The sequence below is a fragment of the Petromyzon marinus genome, chromosome 40 (genome assembly GCF_048934315.1).
Source record: "Petromyzon marinus isolate PM22_M1 ecotype Great Lakes invasive population chromosome 40, UKy_Petmar_22M1.pri1.0, whole genome shotgun sequence".
In the NCBI taxonomy this organism is placed as follows: domain Eukaryota; kingdom Metazoa; phylum Chordata; class Hyperoartia; order Petromyzontiformes; family Petromyzontidae; genus Petromyzon; species Petromyzon marinus.
This window is the reverse complement of record NC_133706.1, coordinates 3,420,685-3,444,252: the sequence shown is the minus strand read 5'-3', so window position 1 is coordinate 3,444,252 and position 23,568 is coordinate 3,420,685. Positions and strand designations below refer to the sequence as shown.

Below are 23,568 nucleotides of genomic sequence, written 5' to 3'. Positions count from 1 at the left end.
ATGGTGGCTTGTCACATTAGAGGCTTTCAGACCGCTTTCTGCGTGTAAATTTCTACATAATTTGTGGCCAGGTTGCTTCTAAAAAAGGAACTAATAGCTCTGACCCTACTCCTACTGGAAATCTGTGAAAAAAAGCTTCATCGCTCATCAGATGTCTCCAGAATAAACAAAGATTTTGATTCTGAAGTTCCGCTTTCACTCAGTTTACGTCGCATTGACCAATTCCTCACTTAGCCTCTGTTCAGCCTACGAGGGTGGTTGCCTGGCACATGGCCGGTTTCCCTTTGATGGTTGTGGGGGGGGGGGTGTACAGAGTACCATTATTGGTACGCACCGACATGTTGCTGCGTGATGGTGATGTTGGGCAGCGTGTGGATCCTGGCTCGGTCAGCTGGTGGGGGCCCTGATGTGTCCAGCTGTTCCAGCAGCTGCCACAGGCAGAATCCAACATTACACAGGAAAACAAAGAGGTGGCCGAGTGTATGTATGTATATATGGCTTGAGTCTATGAGTCGCTGTGTAAGTCAATGTATGTATATATGTTGAACTTCTGTCCCACTGTGGTTATCGGAGGTGTGAGGGAAGGACAAAAACAAAGTGGCTTAGGTATTACCTCTGCTTATACTGGATTCTCAAGTTTGGTGAGTTGATAGCCTCAACTAAGACACCAATGAATGGTTTCACATTAAAAATATCAAATTAAATTTAGTTTTTCACTTCTGCATATTTCCATCTCAAATGACTAAAGAACCAATGGTTCAAGGTCTATCAAACAAAACATCTCTAAAGCAAATTATTGGAGATGCTGCTTGACAGTGGTACGTAAGCAGAAATAACAAAAAAACTCAATATATTTGTTAATAACACTGCAAAAATGACTCGGAGCTCCGACACTGGGACCACTGGCTCGGCATCAATGACCGGCATGGGACCATTCAGCACGAACATCAATGTACAAAGTGCACAAGCACTGAATGCAGAAGTGTGAGGGTTAAATTATGAGCAAATTATTGCAGCCACAGATATCAACAAAATATTGCAAATAAAGAGCAGGGCGATGCCCCATTCATTCAGATTTTTTTTTACAAAAATCCTAACTGAACTTAGTTCACAGAATTTTCAAAAGTGGTTGCCTGCTGAGAAACACAGTTAAAAATGCACGGCTGTGGTAGGGTTAAACGCCCCAGTTTTCACTGTGCACTTCCTAAAGTCTGACATTACTCGGCTTGTCTCGTGAATTGAAAACGCTTCAAACTCATCGCAGGCAGCCCTGGGGACACACGACCAGGGTACGCATCTACAAGATGTCAGTGACAGGTGTGGCACCAGACACACCTGAGTGATGATCCGATCCAGCCCGTTCAGGCCCCATGCATAATCACCAGGATCCGAGTGCAGAAAGCCCCTGCACAGAATCAAATATTTATATTGTGATGAAAAGGGTGCGACAGCCTGCAAGGGCCGCCACATCGCCTGCAAGGGGGCATTTTTATATTTGTGTATTGATGGGGGCCGCACGTCAGGGGGATACTAAAGGCCACCAGGGGCCGCCAGTGGCTCACGAGCCTTGTAATGAAGAACACTGGACTAAATATATCGAGACATTTTCCTAGGCACAGTTGCTGCTGTGGACACAGTTTAAACGAAGGAAGAAGTAAACATGTCGACATCTGATTGGGATCATGTAGATAACATGACAGCCTTTTCAGCCGCCTCAATGTCAGCTAAATGCAAAGATAACCTGATTTCCAAGTTAACATCCTTTCCAAGAAGAAGCCAGATCCACACATTTAAATGTTGGATGGTGACAAGATTGTTATTAATCAGAGTAACAGCCCAATTTCCAACAGCCTAAAATCGGTTCTAGCTAAAGGGTTAAATTTTGCAGTCACCCATAAACACATCTCAGTTGATGATATCATTGCCCAGGTCGACATAGCCCTTAAGGGTTTAGGACACATTCCTGCAGACGTGGAAAGATTGGAAATCGCTGCAGTCCTCAAAAAACGCTAATACACCTACAGTGAGGGAAAAAAGTATTTGATCCCCTGCTGATTTTGTACGTTTGCCCACTGACAAAAAAATGATCAGTCTATAATTTTAATGGTAGGTTTATTTGAACATTGAGAGACAGAATAACAACAAAATCCAGAAAAACGCATGTCAAAAATGTTATAAATTGATTTTAATGAGGGAAATAAGTATTTGACCCCCTCTCAATCAGAAAGATTTCTGGCTCCCAGGTGTCTTTTATACAGGTAACGAGCTGAGATTAGGAGCACATTCTTAAAGGGAGTGCTAATCTCAGCTTGTTACCTGTATAAAAGACACCTGTCCACAGAAGCAATCAATCAGATTCCAAATCCTCCACCATGGCCAAGACCAAAGAGCTCTCCAAGGATGTCAGGGACAAGATTGTAGACCTACACAAGACTGGAATGGGCTACAAGACCATTGCCAAGCAGCTTGGTGAGAAGGTGACAACAGTTGGTGTGATCATTCGCAAATGGAAGAAACACAAAAGAAGTGTCAATCTCCCTCGGCCAGGCGCTGCATGCAAGATCTCACCCAGTGGAGTTGCATGATCATGAGAACGGTGAGGAATCAGCCCAGAACTACACGGGAGGATCTTGTCAATGATCTCAAGGCAGCTGGGACGATAGTCACCAAGAAAACAATTGGTAACACACTACGCCGTGAAGGACTGAAATCCTGCAGCGCCCGCAAGGTCCCCCTGCTCAAGAAAGCACATATACATGCCCGTCTGAAGTTTGCCAATGAACATCTGAATGATTCAGAGGACAACTGAGTGAAAGTGTTGTGGTCAGATGAGACCAAAATGGAGCTCTTTGGCATCAACTCAACTCGCCGTGTTTGGAGGAGGAGGAATGCTGCCTATGACCCCAAGAAGACCATCCCCACCGTCAAACATGGAGGTGGAAACATTATGCTTTGGGGGTGTTTTTCTGCTAAGGGGACAGGACAACTTCACAGCATCAAAGGGACGATGGACGGGGCCATGTACCGTCAAATCTTGGGTGAGAACCTCCTTCCCTCAGCCAGGGCATTGAAAATGGGTCGTGGATGGGTATTCCAGCATGACAATGACCCAAAACACACGGCCAAGGGAACAAAGGAGTGGCTCAAGAAGAAGCACATTAAGGTCCTGGAGTGGCCTAGCCAGTCTCCAGACCTTAATCCCATAGAAAATCTGTGGAGGGAGCTGAAGGTTCGAGTTGCCAAACGTCAGCCTCGAAACCTTAATGACTTGGAGATCTGCAAAGAGGAGTGGGACAAAATACCTCCTGAGATGTGTGCAAACCTGGTGGCCAACTACAAGATACGTCTGACCTCTGTGATTGCCAACAAGGGTTTTGCCACCAAGTACTAAGTCATGTTTTGCAGAGGGGTCAAATACTTATTTCTCTCATTAAAATGCAAATCAATTCATAACATTTTTGACATGCGTTTTTCTGGATTTTGTTGTTGTTATTCTGTCTCTCACTGTTCAAATATACCTACCATTAAAATTATAGACTAATCATTCCTTTGTCAGTGGGCAAAAGTACAACATCAGCAGGGGATCAAATACTTTTTTTCCCTCACTGTATTAGCAACATCAGCAATGATGAGCGCTTTGAGCTTTCTCAATGAAAAAAGAGAGATGACAGTCATCCTCTCAGCCGAAAAGGACAAAACCACATAAGATAACACAATTCAGGACCTACTGAATGATGGCAGCTATACCAAAATCGCCTGGTTACAAAAACCAACAATATCACTGATTCGACATCTTAATTGAACAACCAAGCGGCTTTCCTAAAAACCCTCTGCTGCTAGACCACCCAGATTTTATGGCTTACCAAAAATACATAAATAAGGTACACCACTCCGTCCTATCGTCTCCACCATTAACTCGCCCACCTACAAACTGGCCCGATTTCTGAGACCCTACAACCATTCACTGGTAAGACCACCTCAGCTATACTTAACTCAGCTCACAAGGTATCTCTAATTAAGGACATCTCACTATCTCCAGGTGATTTTCTTGTCAGTTTCGATGTAGTATCTTTGTTTACCAAAGTTCCTGTGCCTGACACCATTGCAATGATTGAAGATTTGGTCCAGCAAGGACTGAATGCTGATGTACCGGCCCTGGTTAGACACTGCCTCACCAACACTTACTTTACCTGGAATGGAACATTCTACAAACAAGTTGAAGGTACCCCAATGGGTTCGCCCTGATCTCCAGTTGTAGCCAATGTTTTCATGGAAAAATTTGAGACAGATGCCATCCAGGCATCCACCCTACGCCCTTCCTTGTGGAAGAGATACGCAAGTGACACATTCGTCATCTGGCCATACGGTCTACCAGCGCTGGGCCAATTCTTCAACCACATCAATTCCACCCAGTCATTAAATTCACCATGGAGGTGGAACACTAGCACAGCCACCGTTGCGGTGGTTCGCTTACATTGACATGCTAATCTCTCACAATACAAGGCCACCTCCACAGTTGCGTCGTCATGGAGGTATATCAACTCTCCAATCTTACATTTATATGCAAATTCCATCTCTAGCCCCACCCACTTACCCTTGGGCTAAACCCATCTCAAACCTACATAAAATCCTGCTTCAGCAGCTCTCCCGCTATATATTGTTTTCACCTGATGACGATTGCTTGTGTTGCGATCGAAACGTCGTGATATTTTTATTATTTTAATATCTATGTGGCTTTACCAAAAGACCCAAAGAATAAGAAGTAAACACTTTGACAAGTTACCTATTTTAATAAAGGAAGGCGGGCCATCTGAAAATCCATTCGTTTTCCACTCTTTCTGTTATTCCAGGTAAAATCAGCGGTCCATTCGCATGAAGCATGATGCACTAACTTTGCAATAAACAAATATATGTGTCAACACCTTTGCACCGACAGAACTGCAAGGCATGAAGCAAAAAGGTTTATATTTAATGAAAATGTATCGCACCTCTTATTTTAGCTTAAAATTATTATGCTGTCCACAAGCACCTTGAATAATTAACAAAGAGACAGATCACTGCACAGCAAAGTCAGGAAGCGGTGCTCCTACCACGAGACGCCGGGCTGGCCGGTGATCGGATGACCCAGTAAATTGCCAAGCAGCTGCTGGATGACTCTGAAATATAGGCATCATGATTAGTACAAAATAAAACATGAAAAATCACGCATAAATATTTATTTTGTAACGCTTTCCAAGCACATTGGTCCTTGGAAGCATTAGAGGTGCTGCGGTAGTGAGATGTTAACTACCTTGCCTGGTATACAGGAGATTCAATCCCAACCCTTACACTTGTATATTTGGAGTGTGCATTTTTCTCTGGGTCCTCCAGTTTTTCCCTCCGCATTCAGAAATAGGTGTTTAGAGTATTTAGCTGCTATACATTTCCACATGATGATAAGTCACTTCGCTGAGCTATCATTTGTGGCCAGGTCACTTCTGAAAAAGAGCTAGACAGCTCAGTGGGCCTTACCTTGTAAAATAAAAACAGTTTAGTTTAGGAATATAATTAGCAGTAGCTGGCAGGGCAAAACTCATTTGTATATTTGCAAGTAGTCATGTTTGCTCTGGTTTGTGTCTCCCCAGGTCTTTGACAACCCTTTTATCAACTTGGCCAGTTTCCAAACAGGTAAGCCTCATATAGCAACACCACTGTACACTACAGCTTGATTTATATTGGCTCATCTACATGAGAGTTAAAATGATCCTAGGTCTGAATTAATGCAGCTGCCTGTGATTACACCAGGTTCTCATTTGCAGCTAGTTAATGGTCTCAGACTGGTAAGCATCGATTGCACACAAAAAAATAACAAACATGACTTTTGGTGGCAGAGTGCATGGAAAAGCGCTGCGCCCGCTAATGTGTGGACCACAGGTTACTTGTAGGGATGTCAGAGGTGGCTGTGGGATCTGCTTCTAACTGCAATGCTTTCGAAAGCACAATCAGGATAACATTTGGTAAAGGGAAAATCACTTTCTTTTTTGGAGTCTACCAGCGAGTGGCGGCCAGCAACAGTCACCAATGCCCACTGCCCTCACCCCTCGATGGACGGCACACGCCCCGCGTGCGTGTGAATGTGGAAATGCTCCCACTGCGCTCGCTGCTGCTGTTGCCCTGCACCCAGCCCAGCTCCGGCGTGCTGGTGCCCCGGCGCATGGCTGGCTGCGCCATCCGCTTCCAACACCACCCCGCCTTCGTCCGATGACGACGACGAGGAGACTGGTGCCGAGCTCCCATGCGCGTCGTCCGTGCCGCTCGCGTGCTGCCGGGACGCCGAGGACGAGGTGGATGAAGAAGAGGGGGAGCCGAATGTCATCAGCTGCAACCCCGTCAGGGGGTTGAATTCCAACAACATCTGGTCGAGGACCTTGCGTAGGGAAGCGGTGAAGGACAATTCATTGGAATTATAGTCGTGTGAAAATCAAAAACTCAACAAGTCATCAAGACAAACACGGAACGTTGTTAATCGCACTCCTGCCAGAGGCTTCTAAATCCTAGGGATAAGCAAGAAGCATGTACTGTTCCCGGGACAGTGCTGTCTGCCCGACACTGTATTTCAAGATTAATAATGATAAAAGTAACGCCCAATGTTTACTCAGGAAAGCCTTACTCAAGTCTCAAGATCCATATTCAAGTGAGTTACTGGATTAGGGTGTATAGGCAATCTTGTTTTCATGACTTTTCTGTTAAGAATGCCCAAATGCAGGACTCAATTGAAGACGGGTCATGAGACTCGGCGAGGCTTTTTACGAAGAAAAAGCGGGAGAGAGCCTGTGGCAATGCACGTGCTCACACCTACCTCCTCAATTCTTGTCAAGGGATTTTCATCGTGACTTCTCGATGCGCTGGTCTGCACACTGGTCCCAACATTGACCAACAAAATATATATGAGAGAACAACATTTAGACGAGTTATTTTCATGAACTCCTTTGCACCTTTGAGACTCGGGAACAAACTGTGAATGAAGAGAAGAATGTGCGTTTGGCCAAGGGGCCCCATCGTATCTTGGTGAACACTCCCCCTTTATTAACATGCACAAATTCCTGTCGCTGAGCCAGTGAGTGTAACTACACTGCTCAAAATCGCACTTCACCAAGCCCATCCATAGTTTAAGGTGACTAGAATGTGGGAGTGGGCATAGTCGAGTATCTTCAAAATACAATTGCCATTTGGATTTGATGAATTAAAACAATTAACTGAAGGCTGTTTTAGCACTTTATCAATGAAAAATCTCAACAATTGCATGTTAGCCACTGTACTTATGTAAGCCTCGTGACCTGTACGGTATTCTTCAGGCAGCGGCTGTACATGCAGACATGCAACGTCTATAAATAAACTTAAAAACACACACAAACACGTGGGGTTCAGGAAAAGCACAGCCACACGCTGGGCGTTAAGTACCTGGGTTCTGCGAGCAGCTCCTCAATGAAGCCCGATTCACAGCGGGGGCATGTGTAATCCTTCAGCACAAACACGCATGCACAGCGTCAGGGACACCACACTTATCGCAACAACTCTCCAGATGCAGGGCTCACATCCCCTGTTGTCACATCTTCCAAAGATGGTCACTGCATTGCACGCTTTCAGATGCACTTCTGCGGCCATCTGAAATGCTCTTCCTTCCAATATTAAGAAGCTACTATGCACCTTTAAATCTAGATTGAAAACGAATTTGTTTCGAACTGATTTGTGTTTAGTTCATTGTCCTTCCTCTGCACCTCCCATTGCACGGTTGGTTATGTACGGTGCGAAAGAAGTTCAACATACGTACATACATCCCAATGTGGCCTAACAAAGCTGTGTCCGAGCAGAACACAAGCTTGCGCGGTTGACCTGCCGAACCAACGCGAGCCGGTGCTGTGAACAGAGGTGCCGTTTTTCCCTCCTGCCAGCACAATTCATCGCGCCATGAGATAGCGACACGAGACTGTCTCGCCTGTCATGTGCACACTCCACCGCGCTGATGCCGTTCAATGTGGGTTGATTATGGTGGGGGGGGGCATAGACGTAGCACATGCCCGCAGCCACTTACACACAACACCCTGGCTTGTACGGTGGGCAACCAACCAAGCACTATGCAGGCTAAAGCCCACTTTGCTTCTGAAACCTGGTGAGATCAGGCTAATTTTCGGTGAATAGGTCAGAGACAGCAAAATAAAAACACGATAAATAGATTTTCTAAACATTAATTTTAATCAAGGCTGTGAAAACCTTGAAATCTTGATTTAGTGTCCAATTAGCATTTTAATGTGGCTTTGATGCATCAAACGGTTTGAAATGGTTACTCTGCAACATAAAGATTAACGTGCTAAACACTCACTGCCCTTTACGTGTAGGTCTGCTTAAACTGACTGTGCATTCGGGTAACCTTTTCCTAACACTCCATCAAGGTGCGAGATCTAGCAGAAAGGAGGAAGCAACAGTGATATGTGGTGACATTAATAGCACCGGCTGCGATCAACTCAAGATCTTAAACTTAACTACAGCAAAAGGGGAAAAAACAAGTTCCAGTTTCATTCAAGACCTGCCCATCCATTAAAATCCAGTTCGTTCTGCCACAAAACATAAAATGAGATTTAATCCCTAATGGCCATTAACAATCACACAATTTGGTTACCCAGGAAGGCCCAACTAAAAGTCTTCAGCGACTTACTCATAAGAGCCCTGCATTGGGCTGTTTAATGAATTCCAGTCTGTTGCATCTGGGTATGAGCCAGTTCACTCTGTTAAAGCCCATCCACACAAACTGTGAATACTAAAAGTTTCATAAAGCCATCTGCTGAAATATTAAAGTGGAACAAATGCGTACGGACTTAAAAGGTGAATGGATCTCGAATTGTGTGGGCACACACAACACAGCATTTACTCGGTTCTCTATTTCAGGACAGGTTTTGGTTATAAAATAGTTTAAAACGCTGCAGCATACGGTAATCATTTCGCTTGGGTAAATGTCTGTGGTGCAGCAAAGACAGCATACCAAAATACAGCCTGCATCCTACATTTTGTGACGTGCATAGAAAAATAGCAGAGGGAAGTGAAGGAAAATCCATTGCTGTACTCTGTGCTCCAATATCTATGCTCTCCACCTTCACCAACCTATCCTGAGCAACATTATTTTGTAGTATTTCTGCTTGTTAACCCAGGAATGCTTCACTTGAGCTCGTGACTGTTTTTCAGGAAGGTCCTGGCAAATATTTGCAGCAGGGGGGCAATGATTACTTTCAATATTCCAATTGAGTAATCTGCAGGAAAATTTAAAAAATTTGGTCCATTAGGAGGATGAAGTATGGTCAGCTTAATAAGTCTTCATTTCAGCTGTGGAGTTATATGGAATGTACATTGCATTTTTTTTCCTCACACAAAGGAATCAATTCCACGGAATGTGAAATAATCTGGTATGATATTTTTTCCAGGAATGTATGAGAACACCTCTTAGCTACAAGGAAAACCAGGGACAAAACATAGGTATAAATAGTTAAAAGATGTTATGAAAGGGGGGCTCTTAATGTAAGAAAATACACATCTCTTGGCATGTCACCAATGAACAGCCTCTATCTCTGCAAACATATACCAGCTGTCACTATGCAGGGGTCATGATTTGTTTAACGAATCCATTATTTTTAACATCTTATTTGTCTTGTTTGTACTGTGCCTTTGCTTCCATTGGCCTTCAGGAAAACGTGTGCATATAACTCAGGGAATCATCAATAATCAATTCGTGCGCACTATTCAAGGTTGCAAGAATCAATGAATCTGTGATGTTGAAATTAAAATGAATAGGCAATGCTAGATAAAAACAAAACCACCAATGCTAAGTAAATGTTATTTATGAACATTTGCATGCAATATATATTTTATAACATCCAACGCCACATTCATTATTTCATTTTGTCGTGTTTATTATAATAAACTATAATAGTAGTGTGGTGAACCAACTACACATACAACAATAATTAGTGTCTGAAAAATATCAACCATGATGCTATTACGAATGTGAAATTATTAATACAGCACTGAGGATGTGTATTGTGTTTCAGAATTGGTACTGATGGTAGCGGATTTGTTGTGTTTCCATTTGCAGTTGCAGTACTTGTGAAAATGTGTCTTCCATATTAATAACATCACAGTAGTATGCAGTACCGAGGGTAATGTGTGAAGACCAACATGGCCAGTTTAGTTTTCCCATGCATTTGATCTAGTCGTGGTATTTTTTAAATGCAGTGTGTTCTCGAAATATTGGGCTAATTCGAGCATGGGGTGCGCCCCAGTATATCAACTTATTCTACACCAAGTTATTTCCATCCACACCAAATTTAGAACTATTTACAGCTTGTAATGTTAATTATATTGCTTTGAATATTATAAACGCGTATTACACATTCATGTTATAACATCAATATAAAATGGACTGCCTGGAGCGGGAAGATCCACGCAGGGAGGACCCGCAGCTGACAACAAAGTAAGCGTCACTTGGCACGCTGTTCAGTTGTTGGGTTTCGGTGGAGGGGTTGAGATTTTCACTTTGTTTTCGGAGCCTCCCCCACACCATATTTCGAGGTCACACTGCATCCGTGCTGACACGTCTGTTGCGAGTGGTGTCGCTGCCAACAGCATTGCAGGAGGTATTGTGGTGGTTGTGCCATATTCTGCATAAGTATTGAAGGGCCTGCGTGGTGACATTTTCAGCATCAGGGCTGATGACACTGCAATGCTGGTTGTGCTGTATCATGCCAAAATAAGAATGTAGTGTACATTTTACATCGAGTATCAGCTGAGGGTACCCGATACTGAAAACTTAGTGTTTATTTTAAGTACTGTATGAGTACGGATGGTACTTTGTTTTGGGTGTACGAGTACTGCTAGTGCGGTGTAGTTGGTAGTGTCATTTCAACACAAGTATTGTTCATACTGTACTACGTTGATGGGTTTATGCATTCACTATAAGAAATGATCAGACTATGTTGTTGGGTTTATCACCACTGAATAAACTGTGTTATTAGCTGCATAAAAGTACGTTTTATCCTGCGTTGTTGTGTAATTTTCCACACTATTACTAATTCTACTGTGTTAATGGTTGTATTAGCACTCATGGTACGGTGCCGTTGATCATGAAGCGTTTTGCTTGCGCGTTTGTAAGTCGGGGTAAAATGACACTTCAGCAAATTACAGCCTTCTCGCTACCCCCGCTCCCCTCTGTTGATGGATGGGCGTCACAGCCTAATTAGAGCTACACGGACATTTCAAAAGAGTCAGCTGGGTTTCGTAACAGCTCGTCCATGATGCGCGTGTTAATGAACTCTTGCGTGCTAGCAGCTTAACGGGCATGTTTCTGCAGCACAAGCCTTCAGAACCGAATGGGCAACTTAGAACGACTGTCATCAGGCTATCTGAGATTGTTTCTGCTTTTATTCAATTTACGTTTATGCCTTTCATTTCTCAAATCCAATTTGCGAAAGATATTTTCTATTGACACTGAATAGTCTTGTTGAGTCTTTCCTTATCGGACTCGTGCTCGATTGTATTTGTTTATTTACGCAATACTGTATAAGCGAAGCTGATCCATTTCTATTATTCAACGACAGTTTGAACAACTTCTATATCTAACCTATAAAAGGCATTTTTTTATCTGTCTGTCCGTCCGTCTGTCTGTGTACGCTCGCTTGCGAGGGATTTGGCTCTCGGACCGCGGGGTTCGCGTAGAAAATTTTTTGCCGGGCGGCACGCCCCGAGCCCCCTGCTTGGCATAGGCTATTCCGTTTTGCCATCCGTCACCTTTAAAGTGGTTTAATTAACGGTTTAGCGCGATCCCTCTATTTATTTATTTACTTTTGGCGACCGGCTCACTGCTGCGCATGCGCGAAACGCCGACACGAGTTTCCCCTGGCAACGCACAGACGCCGTCGCTGCAGGGTGGACGCCATTTCTCATTCGGGTTCAAAATGCAAAAAGTTTACACGCAACGCTGAGGTAAATTCATCAAAGTGTCACGTCCTCTTTTCTCCCCCTCCACCCCAATGTGTGCACTTACTATTATAGGGTCAGTAGATATTAAAATTATAGCGATCTAGGCGAGGCCGAAGGCTCTGCACGGGACTAGGCCTCGTCACGGCGATCTGTCAGGTGAGTACTTTTTGCTAATAAAGTCAAAATATATACTGCTACTAGCGGGGAAATATATTTAAAAACGTCTGAAAACTTAAAAACATAACATGAAAAGATAACTCATTAATTTAAATTTTTATTGAAAGCTTTCGTGACTGCAGTGATTCATTTTGATTTAAAGCTTTCGTGACTGCAGTAATTCATATTCTTAGTTTTTTCGGTAAAGTCACGTTGAAGAGAAACAACAAAATAACAAAATATATATAAAACAATAAAAAATTCTCACGATGTTTCGACCATAACTCAAACGGTCATCATCAGGTGTGTTGGTTTGCATAAATTGATGATGACCGTTTGAGTTATGGTCGAAACATCGTGAGAATTTTTTATTGTTTTATATATATTTTGTTATTTTGTTGTTTCTCTTCAACGTGACTTTACCGAAAAAACTAAGAATATGCAGTGATTCATATTCTTGGTTCTTTCGGTAAAGTCACGTTGAAGGGAAACAATAAAATAATAATTAATTTAAAATAAAAACCGAGCGCGCCAAGAATCGATTCTTGCAATCGCGCAAAGGAATCGAAGGTTGTAGATTTCTTTAGAATCGGCCTATTCCCGTTTAATATACAGTAAGTTGGTTGCATGTCAGCAAGTATGCTAAATATTTCGAACAGACATATATACGCAAATTTCCCTTTCATATGTAAGATAGATAGAGTCACCATGTACTACTGTAGTGATCATAGCTGTGATCATAGCAGGATACCACCACAGTCAGCATGCAATGCTGTAGTCATAGCAGGATACCACCACAGTCGGCATGCAATGCTGTAGTCATAGCAGGTACCATCCATCACAGTCAGTATGCACTGCTGTAGTGATATCAGGAACCCTCACAGTCGGTATGCACTGCTGTAGTTAAAGCAGGTCCCACCAGTCAGTGTGCACTGCTGTATTCATTGCAGGATACCACCACAGTCAGTATGCACTGGTCTAGGGAAAGCAGGTCCCACCTAAAGTAGGTATGCACTGCTGTAATCATAGCAGGCACCACCACAGTCGTATGCACTGCTGTAATAGCAGGTACCACCACAGCAGTATGCAATGTTGTAGTCATAGCAGGATACCATCACAGTCAGCATGCGATGCTGTAGTCATAGCAGGATACCACCAGTCAGCATGCAATGCTGTAGTGAAAGCAGGATACCACCACAGTCAGCATGCAATGCTGTAGTGAAAGCAGGATACCACCACGTTCAGCATGCGATGCTGTAGTCATAGCAGGATATCACCACAGTTATCATGCAATGCCGTAGTCATAGCAGGATACCACCACAGTCAGCATGCACTGCTGTAGTCATAGCAGGATACCACCATAGTCAGCATGCAATGCTGTAATCATAGCAGGTACCACCACAGTCGTATGCACTGCTGTAATAGCAGGTACCCCCACAGCAGTATGCACTGCTGTGATCATAGCAGGATACCACCATAGTCAGCATGAAATGCTGTAGTCATAGCAGGATACCACCACAGTCAGCATGTAATGCTGTAATCATAGCAGGATACCACCAGAGTCAACATGCAATGCTGTAGTCATAGGATAACACCACAGTCAGCATGCAATGCTGTAGTGAAAGCAGGATGCCACCACGGTCAGCATGCAATGCTGTAGTCAAAGCAGGATACCACCACAGTCAGCATGCAATGCTGTAGTCATAGCAGGATACCACCACAGTCAGCATGCAATGCTGTGGTCATAGCAAGATACCACCACAGTCGGCATGCAATGCTGTAGTCATAGCAGGATACCACCATAGTCAGCATGCACTGCTGTAGTTATAGCAGGATACCACCACGGTCAGTATGCAATGCTGTAGTCATAGCAGGAAACCACCACAGTCAGCATGCATACTCTTTGGTTCTATTCGGTAAGTCACGTAGGTAAAAAATAAAACAACAAAAATCATGACGTTTCGGCCACAACACAAGCGGCATTCATCAGGTGAAGGGACCAGGCTGTCTCGAGGACAGCGCTGGAGTGAAACACAGCCACGCTCAGACCGCGACCTTTAAGCTGTGTGCGAGGAAACAAGGTGCCTTGACAAAGGAATTAGCATAAAAATTAGCAATTCATTGGCCGACTTAGCATGATGAACGGTGTAGAGGTGGTGTACATGCGGGTGAACATGCCGGTTGGCAAGGGGGGGAGGGGGAGTTTACCTATTGATGGTGTGAAAAGGGAATTTTTAAGAGCTGCGAAAGTTTGGGGTACCACTACTTGAAAAAATATACTGTACCATTGAAAATTAGTTTAATGTTTGGTTCGATTTAGAACATCTTTCCAATGGTTGCTTAAATTTCGATTTAAAGCTTTCGTGACTACAAGGATTCATCTTCTTTGGTTCTTTTGGTAAAGTCACGTAGAATGAGAATAAAATAATAAATTGATAAAATAAAATAACACAATAAAATTCTCACGACGTTTCGGCCACAACACAAGCGGCCTTCATCAGGTGAAGGGACGAGACTGTCTGGAGGACAGCGCTGGAGCGAACAAAGCGACACTCAGATTGCGACCTTTAAGCTGTATGAGAAGAAACAAAGCGCCTTGACAAAGAAATTAGCATAGAATTTAGCATTGAAATAGCTGAGTGATTAGCTTGTGACTGGTCACAGAAATGGGTATGTTAAAGTCGAAGCATACACATCCACAGAGGCACCCCTTGACAAAGGAAGTAGCATAGAATTTAGCATTGATATAGCTGAGTGATTAGCTTGTGACTGGTCACAGAAATGGCTATGTTAAAGTCAAAGCATACACATTCACAGAGGCACCTAGTACAAATCAAACAGGAGAATTTAGCATTGAAATAACTAGGAGAATTTAGCACTGAAATAACTGAGTGATTAGCTTGTGACTGGTCACAGAAATGGCTATTTTAGAGTCAAAGCCTACACATCTGAGCTATTCACAGTAACTGGGTATACACTACACTATATAATGAATACTATATAGTAAACCAATAAAAAACTAAAATATGAATTACCTCAATGTTATCAATAAACTCTATATATTCTCCTATCAGCTAAGCTAAGCTACCAACAATAAGTCGTTATATATCACAATGCTATATGGCTCACATGACATTGACTTCTCCAAGACGGAGGTTCTTTGCAAACCAACCGGCTACCATGAGAGATTCGTTCATGAGGCCATTCACATATACAAGCACAGAGACAATTTCAACCGAGAAGATGGATTCTGGCTTAGTAACCATTGGGAAGATGTTTTAAACCATTTCTGTTCTTAATTAATTGTATTTTACGATGACCTTCAAATACCTCTCACACCACGGTTAATGGTATGGTTTACAACATGGAGTATAACAGCGCCTCGCAGCTGTCTCTCTCCCCCTCCTCTGTTCCGACCATGGATGAACTCGTCCGTCTGAACGGGGCTCGTAGCTATCCGTGGTGCTGAAGTTGAGGGTAAGAATCCACCCATTTTTTCGCCATATAGCATTGTGATATATAACGACTTATTGTTGGTAGCTTAGCTGATTTGAGAATATATAGAGTTTATTGATAACATTGAGGTAGTTTATATTTTAGTTTTTATTGGTTTACTATATGGTATTCATTATATAGTGTAGTGTATACCCAGTTACTGTTATTAGCTCAGCTCATTGAAGAATATATTGAATACCACCACAGTCAGCATGCAATGCTGTAGTCATACCAGGAAAACACCAGTCAGCATGCAATGCTGCAGTGAAAGCAGGATACCACCACAGTCAGCATGCAATGCTGTAGTCATAGCAGGATACCATCACAGCCAGCATGCAATGCTGTAGTGATATCAGGAACTATCACAGTCGGTATGCACTGCTGTAATTAAAGCAGGTCCCACCACAGTCAGTGTGCACTGCTGTAGTCATTGCAGGAACCACCACAGTCAGTATGCACTGCTGTAATCATAGCAGGTACCATCACAGTCAGTATGCACTGCTGTAGTGATAGCAGGTGCCACCACAGTCAGTATGCACTGCTGTAGTGATAGCAGGTGCCACCACAGTCAGTATGCACTGCTGTAGTGATATCAGGAACCCTCACAGTCGGTATGCACTGCTGTAGTTAAAGCAGGTCCCACGACAGTCAGTGTGCACTTCTGTAGTCATTGCAGGATACCACCACAGTCAATATGCACTGCTGTTATCATATCAGGTACCACCACAGTCAGTATGCATTCGTCTAGGCCAGGGGTCGGGAACCTATGGCTCGCGAGCCAGATGTGGCTCTTTTGATGATTGCATATGGCTCGCAGATAAAACAAAATATTCTCACTTGTTTTAATCCATCCATCGATTTTTCACTGCGCATGTCCTGTTCAGGGCTGCAGGAGCAATTGTCCATTATTTTAATTGGATGATACTGGCCTACGTTTGCCGTTGCTGGGTAAAACAGGTAAACGCCCCCTTTTGAATCAGTCTGAGACTGCGTCTGCTCGGTCATTAGCTCAAAGCTAACCCTTCGACGAAGAAGATGGCGAAAAGAAAAAAAGACGACGAGTATCGTACATTTCAGGACGAATGGACCGAAGAATTCGCCTTTGTGGAGAGAGCGGGTTCTGCGGTGTGTCTAATTTGCAATGACAAAATTACATCGTTGAAACGTTTGAATGTAAAGCGGCACTTCGACACGCGCCACGCTACCTTTGCATCAAAATACCCTGCGGGAGACAGCAGAAAGAAAGCGTGCCAAGAGCTTCTGAGCAGGGTGCAAGCTAGCCAGCAGCAACTCCGCGTATGGACCCGGCAAGGTGACTATAATTCGGCTAGCTTTGCTGGTTCTTTAGCAATAGTGAGGAACGGAAAACCATTCACAGATGGCGAGTATGCTAAAACGTTCATGCTGGATGTAGCCAATGAACTTTTTGATGATCTTCCGAACAAAGACAAGATAATCAAACGGATACAAGACATGCCTCTGTCGGCAAGAACTGTTCATGATCGTACCATCGTGATGGCAAACAAAGTGGAGGAAACGCAAGTGAAGGACATAAATGCAGCGCCGTTCTTTTCTCTGGCTTTGGATGAGTCAACAGACGTGAGCCATTTGTCGCAGTTCAGCGTGATTGCAAGATATGCTGTCGGTGACACACCGCGCGAAGAAAGTCTTGCTGTTCTGCCATTAAAAGGGTCCACAAGAGGTGAGGATTTATTCAAGTCTTTCATGGAGTTTGCTCAAGAAAAAAGTCTACCTATGGATAAACTTCTCTCAGTGTGTACTGATGGTGCTCCGTGTATGGTGGGGAAAAACAAAGGATTTGTGGCGCTTCTCCGTGAACATGAAAATAGACCCATCCTAAGTTTCCATTGCATTATACACCAGGAGGCACTTTGTGCTCAGATGTGTGACAGGCAGTTTGGCGAAGTGATGTCGCTGGTCATTCGTGTGATCAACTTTATTGTTGCCCGAGCCTTAAATGATCGCCAGTTTAAAACACTGCTGGATGAAGTTGTAAATAACTATCCTGGTCTGCTTTTGCACAGCAATGTGCGTTGGTTGTCAAGAGGGAAGGTGCTTAGCCGTTTTGCGGCTTGCCTGAACGAAATCCGGACTTTCCTTGAAATGAAAGGCGTCGGGCATCCTGAGCTAGCCGACACCGAGTGGCTCCTCAAGTTTTACTATCTCGTAGATCTGACTGAACATCTGAACCAGCTCAACGTGAAAATGCAAGGCATTGGAAATACAGTGTTATCCCTTCAACAAGCTGTATTTGCTTTTGAAAACAAGCTGGAGCTTTTCATCACGGATCTTGAAACAGGTCGTTTACTACATTTTGAAAAACTGAGCCAATTTAAAGATGCATGCACAGCAAGTGAGCCCATTCAAAACCTTGATCTCCACCAGCTAGCTGGCTGCACATCCAGTCTCCTACAGTCCTTCAAAGCACGCTTTGGAGAATTTCGTGAGCACACTCGTCTTTTTAAGTTCATCACCCATCCAAACGAGTGTTCACTGAACACAGCCGACCTGAATTACATCCCTGGTGTCTCCGTCAGAGATTTTGAAGCAGAAGTGGCTGACCTGAAGGCCTCAGACATGTGGGTGAATAAGTTCAAGTCACTGAATGAAGATTTGGAAAGAATCACACGACAGAAAGCGGAGTTGGCGAGCAAGCACATGTGGACAGAAATGAAAAAACTCCAACCCGAAGACCAGCTGATTCTCAAAACTTGGAACGCGCTTCCTGTCACATACCACACACTGCAGCGTGTGAGTATTGCTGTATTGACCATGTTTGGATCTACGTATGCATGTGAGCAGTCATTCTCACATCTTAAAAACATCAAGTCCAACCTACGATCACGTTTAACGGATGAAAGCCTCAACGCTTGCATGAAGCTTAACCTCACCAAGTACCAACCCGACTACAAAGACATCAGCAAATCCATGCAGCACCAGAAGTCGCATTAATGGTGAGTGTTATAACAACATTATTTAAAAGAATAAATTCAGAGGCTTATTATACTGACATTTAGTTGAATTCACTTTTAAAATATATTATATGGCTCTCACTGAAATAAATTTCCTAATTTTTTGCTTTCATGGCTCTCTTAGTCAAAAAGGTTCCCGACCCCTGGTCTAGGCAAAGCAGGTCCCACCAAAAGTAGGTATGCACTCCTGTAATCATAGCAGGTGCCACCACAGTCAGTATGCACAGCTGTAGTCATAGGTCACCACCACAGTCAGTATCCACTGCTGTAATCATAGCAGGTATCACCAGTCAGTATGCACTGCTGTAATGATAGCACGTACCACCACAGCAGTTTCCACTGCTGTAGTGAAAGCAGGTACCACCGCAGTCAGTATGGACTGCTGTAATTATAGCAGGTACCACCACAATCAGTATGCACTGCTTTAGTGATAGCAGGTACCACCACAGTGAGTATGCACTGGTCTTGGGAAAGCATGCCCCACCAACAGTAGATATGCACTGTTGTAGTCATATCAGCTACCACCACAGTCAGTATGCACTGGTCTAGGGAAAGCATGTCCCACCAAAAGTAAGTATGCACTGCTGTAGTCATAGCAGGTACCACCACAGTCAGTATGCACTGCTGCAATCATAGCAGGTACCACCACAGTCAGTATGCACTGCTGTAATCATAGCAGGTACCACCACAGTATGCACTGCTGTAATCATGGGTACCACCAGTCGGTATGAACTGCTGTAATCATAGCAGGTACCACCACAATATGCACTGCTGTAATCATCGTAGATTCTGCTATTCAGTTGGTAGATCATGCTATATAGAGTTAGTATATACTAAAAGTCAATATATACCACTACGGTCAGTAAATACTGCTACAGTCAGCAAATACGACTACACAGTCAGTAGATACTACTACGGTCAGTAGCTACTACTATAGAGTGAGTAGATACTGCTATAGAGTTAGTAGTTACTACTATAGTCAGTGGATACTACTACAGAGTCAGCAAATACTACTATACAGTTAGTCGTTACTACTATAGAGTCGGTAGATACTACTGTCGGCCCAGTAAATACTACTACTACAATCAGCAAACACTACTACACAGTCAGTAGCTACTGCTGGCTCAGTAGAAACTACTGTACAGTCAGTAGATACAACTACAGAGTCAAGAGATACTACTTACTCTGTTGTATGTAGGGTGTGTAGGTATAGATACCTACGCGGGGGTAAATATATTTTTTGAAGGGGGGGGGGGTGTCCACAATTTTCGGAAACCTTTTAGATCAACTATTTACCCCACACTTTCTATTACTTTTTGGACTTTTGCAAGCCTCTTATAGTTGTATTGGCGGTGAAATGGATAAATGGCCCACCGGGCTTTCACAATACCTTAGTATCTGTGTATGTATATGTAAGGTTTTTAAGAGTAGTTCTAAAATATTTTTTTCACCCAGGGGCAACACCGGGTACTTACCGCTAGTATAAATATAACCTAAGTCACAGCTGAAGAGGTATGATGACAGGAAAGCTCTAGGACCAGAAGGAATAACTGTGGACATCAAACTTTGAGTAGATATTTACCAAATATATTCAGTTGTAAAATAACTCAATTGTAAAAAAAATGCGTAAATTCTAAGAGTTCCAAAAATTGGATAAAACTGATTTTATGAATTCCAAATCCATGAGACTGTCATACTATAGAAATGGAACACGACCAATTTAGATACCACACTTGGGCAAGCAAGCTGGGTTTAGGATTTGTTTTTCTCACATTTACCACGTACAATGCAGAAAAGCCAAAGGACAATTCAATACCATTGTTTATCTGAAGAGGATGAAAAGTCATTTGATTCAGTGGAAGCTACTGCAGTCATCTAAGCTCTCACAAACCGCGGCAAATAAAAAAACATGTGTATGCTAGAATTAACGCCACGCATTCACTATAATTCGTATAAGCCCAAGACAGCATTATGGCTCCAATAAACACATCGTGAACATTACACAACACGTACACACAGCTTTATACATCACATCCACAGATACAGACTGTACAGTCGATCCGTACAGAATGCTGGGATAGGTGCTGGAAGCGAGCGCCTATGCTGGCAAAAAAAACCATCTGGTTAATCCAGAAGCAGCATCATTACGTCGGACAAGCTTGACTGCTGATACCCAGAAAGTGGAAACAGGTTGCTGAATGTGCTTGCTTAAACAAACGCTGCTTAACAATATTCGTGTTAACAATATTCGTGTTGACAGGACACTCGGCCGATGGGCTCGCTGGACATTACGCGTGTTATTGTTTATAAGGAGCTCCACTCATACAGCCCAGTGTCGGCCTACAGGCGCCCGCTAGGCCGCCAGCGCGCGTCTCTCGTGTGTGCCCATAGTTTGCCGGTGTGCTCGAAAGACTATGGTCGAGGGAACGTAGAGGAGCAGTTGCGTAGAGTGGTGCGAGGTGTGAAGAGAGCGAACCGGGAGGTTGGGGCACACGTCGCATCCGCACTGGTGGCAGAAGAAGCGCCGCTGTTGAGACACGGCCTCCGCCATGTCCGCGTGACGTCACCGACCACACGTGACTGTTCCCTCCCCGACCTGACCACTTTACCCGCAGCCGCAAGATATGAACTGACAATTGACGTCATCGCCGCGTGACGTCACCACTGTAAGTTTGCGTCGTACTGTTATATGCCGTCACGGTGCCGCATTTAACTAATTTGACGTAAAATTTTGATTTAAAGCTTTCGTGACTGCAGTAATTCATATTCTTAGTTCTTTCGGTAAAGTCACGTTGAAGGGAAACAACAAAATAATAAAATATATATAAAACAATAAAAATTCTCACGACGTTTCGACCATAACACAAACGGTCGTCTTCAGGTGTGTTGGTTTGCATACATTTATTTTTAAACGGCGTATTTATTTATTTATAAAAACGTTAGCGCCACGCGCAGCGATTTGGCAGTTTATTTAGGACTAGTCCATCTATATTCTGAAAAGAGGAGGGGGGAGACGATTTTTTTTAATGTATGCTGTCTGAAAGCCACTGTAAGCGTGAACAATCAATTAAGACCTGAAATGGTTTATCAAATCTTTCCAATGATTGCTAAGATAGAATCCATCTTCTCGGTTGAAATTGTCTCTGTGCTTGTATATGTGGATAGCCTCATGAACGAATCTCTCATGGTAGCCGGTTGGTTTGCAAAGAACCTCTGTCTTGGAAAAGTCAATGTCATGTGAACCTACTGCATTATAACAATGATCTGCCACGGCCGAGGTGTTGGTCCTACCGTGTTTAAGGTCTGCTTTGTGTTCACGAATGCGGTCCGAGACATGGCGTTTGGTTTCTCCAATGTAACTACTACCACAGAGGCAACTTAGTTTGTAGACACCAGGGTATTGTATGTCCGGAATCATATCTTTTACAGACGGAACCAGATCACGGATTTTATGTAATGTGTTGAAACGGACCTGGATCTTGTGTTTATTCAAGATTTTGGAGATCTTTTTTGTGATCCCCGCAATGTAGGGTAAAGTGATGGTTTTGAAAGGCTCCTCAAGAGGGTCCTTCTTCATGGTTTGAGTGATAGCTTTGCGGATTGCATAGTCGTAGTAACCATTAGCCTTAAGAGCTTGGTGTACATGCTTGAGTTCACTGCCTATGTGTTCCTGGTCGGATATGCATTGAGCTCTATGATACAGAATCTTGATGAGAGAATTCTTCTGTGATGGATGGTGGTGGGAATCCGGTTTCAGATAAGCATCCGTATGGGTAGCTTTCATGTAGACAGAGTGGCTCATTGAACCATCAGGTCTCTTTTTAATTAGGACATCCAAAAAAGGTAGCTTGCCATCTATTTCGACTTCCATGGTAAATCTGATGGCTGGGTGTATGGAATTGATGTGGTCGAAGAATTGGTCTAGAGTAGGCCGGCCATCGATTATCGTGGCTGTCAGTTTCAGTTTCATTTTATTTCATTTATTTGGTATAGCCCTGTGAGCCATTCGGCTCTTGAATCGGTTGCAACCACAACAAACAAAAAACAAAAACATGAACAAGCAAACATCTTAAAGTGACTATGCGCAAACAGAAAAATCCAGGAAAAAACAGCAAAATCTTCCAGAAAAAGCACCGTACACCAACGCTGTGTGCAAAAATCTCAGTGGGATGCAAGTCAAACAACAATAACCACAAAACAACTTAGATTAAAGCCATCAGTCTAACTCCGTACTACAACAAACAAACATGGCCAAACCAAAAAAACTTTTCGAAATCACCAAAATAAAGCCATCAAAGCAATGTAGTTCATAGTTCATTTATTTGGTATAGCCCTGTGAGCCATTCGGCTCTTGAATCGGGTGCAACCGCAACAAACAAAAAACATGAACAAGAAAACATCTTAAAGTGATTATGTGACTGTGCAAACAGAAAACAGTGTAACAGTGATCATAGGAACTGTGACCGAAATTTCACAATAAACGACATAAACAACATGTACCAGCAAACCCTGTAGTCATAGCTGGCTGCATGAGTCACTCCACAACAATGTGGGGCTACCGTCCCCTGCCATCACCGAATTGTCGGGGCCGTTGCTCCCCGACTCCCCCGTTCCATTCATATCGCTACCCCCCAGTTGTTCTGTGGGGTTCGGGTTAGCGACCCCCACCTCCTCACCCCCCGGGGCCCCTGACTTCGTTACCGACCGCGTAGGCATGGCTCAATTGGCGGGGTGGTACGCTTTACACTTGCGGCGCGCTACGCTGTGCAGTGGCGGCGTGCCGCGGGGAGCGCGCTCGCAAGTAAAAACCCCATCGCGCGCTTAAACAAACAGGTGCGGCGCGCCGACGCTTGATTCCCTCACACACACGCTCCACGCGCTCCGGCAATAACAAACACGCCGTTACCACTTGCCCGGCCCC

General features: G+C 43.6%; 1 protein-coding gene across 2 annotated transcripts in view; it reads right to left on the bottom strand.

Moving 5' to 3' along the window:
- The window catches only part of LOC116950651 (E3 ubiquitin-protein ligase RNF126-A-like), a 31,002-nt gene extending 9,720 nt beyond the window's left edge, over positions 1-21,282 (bottom strand). The window contains exons 1-7 of one of the 2 annotated variants that reach the window (XM_032968588.2): positions 21,124-21,282; positions 7,441-7,499; positions 6,839-6,896; positions 6,078-6,406; positions 5,091-5,156; positions 1,336-1,405; positions 335-416 (exon numbers count right to left, since the gene is read on the bottom strand). In XM_032968588.2, the coding sequence (XP_032824479.1) occupies positions 335-416; positions 1,336-1,405; positions 5,091-5,156; positions 6,078-6,406; positions 6,839-6,896; positions 7,441-7,499; positions 21,124-21,198 (739 nt within the window). In that variant the 5' untranslated portion in view covers positions 21,199-21,282. Of the gene's footprint in view, positions 1-334; positions 429-1,335; positions 1,406-5,090; positions 5,157-6,077; positions 6,407-6,838; positions 6,897-7,440; positions 7,500-21,123 lie in introns of both variants that reach the window. The other variant, XM_032968587.2, reaches the window with a different exon arrangement.
- Between the last annotated feature and the right edge of the window lie 2,286 nt (positions 21,283-23,568).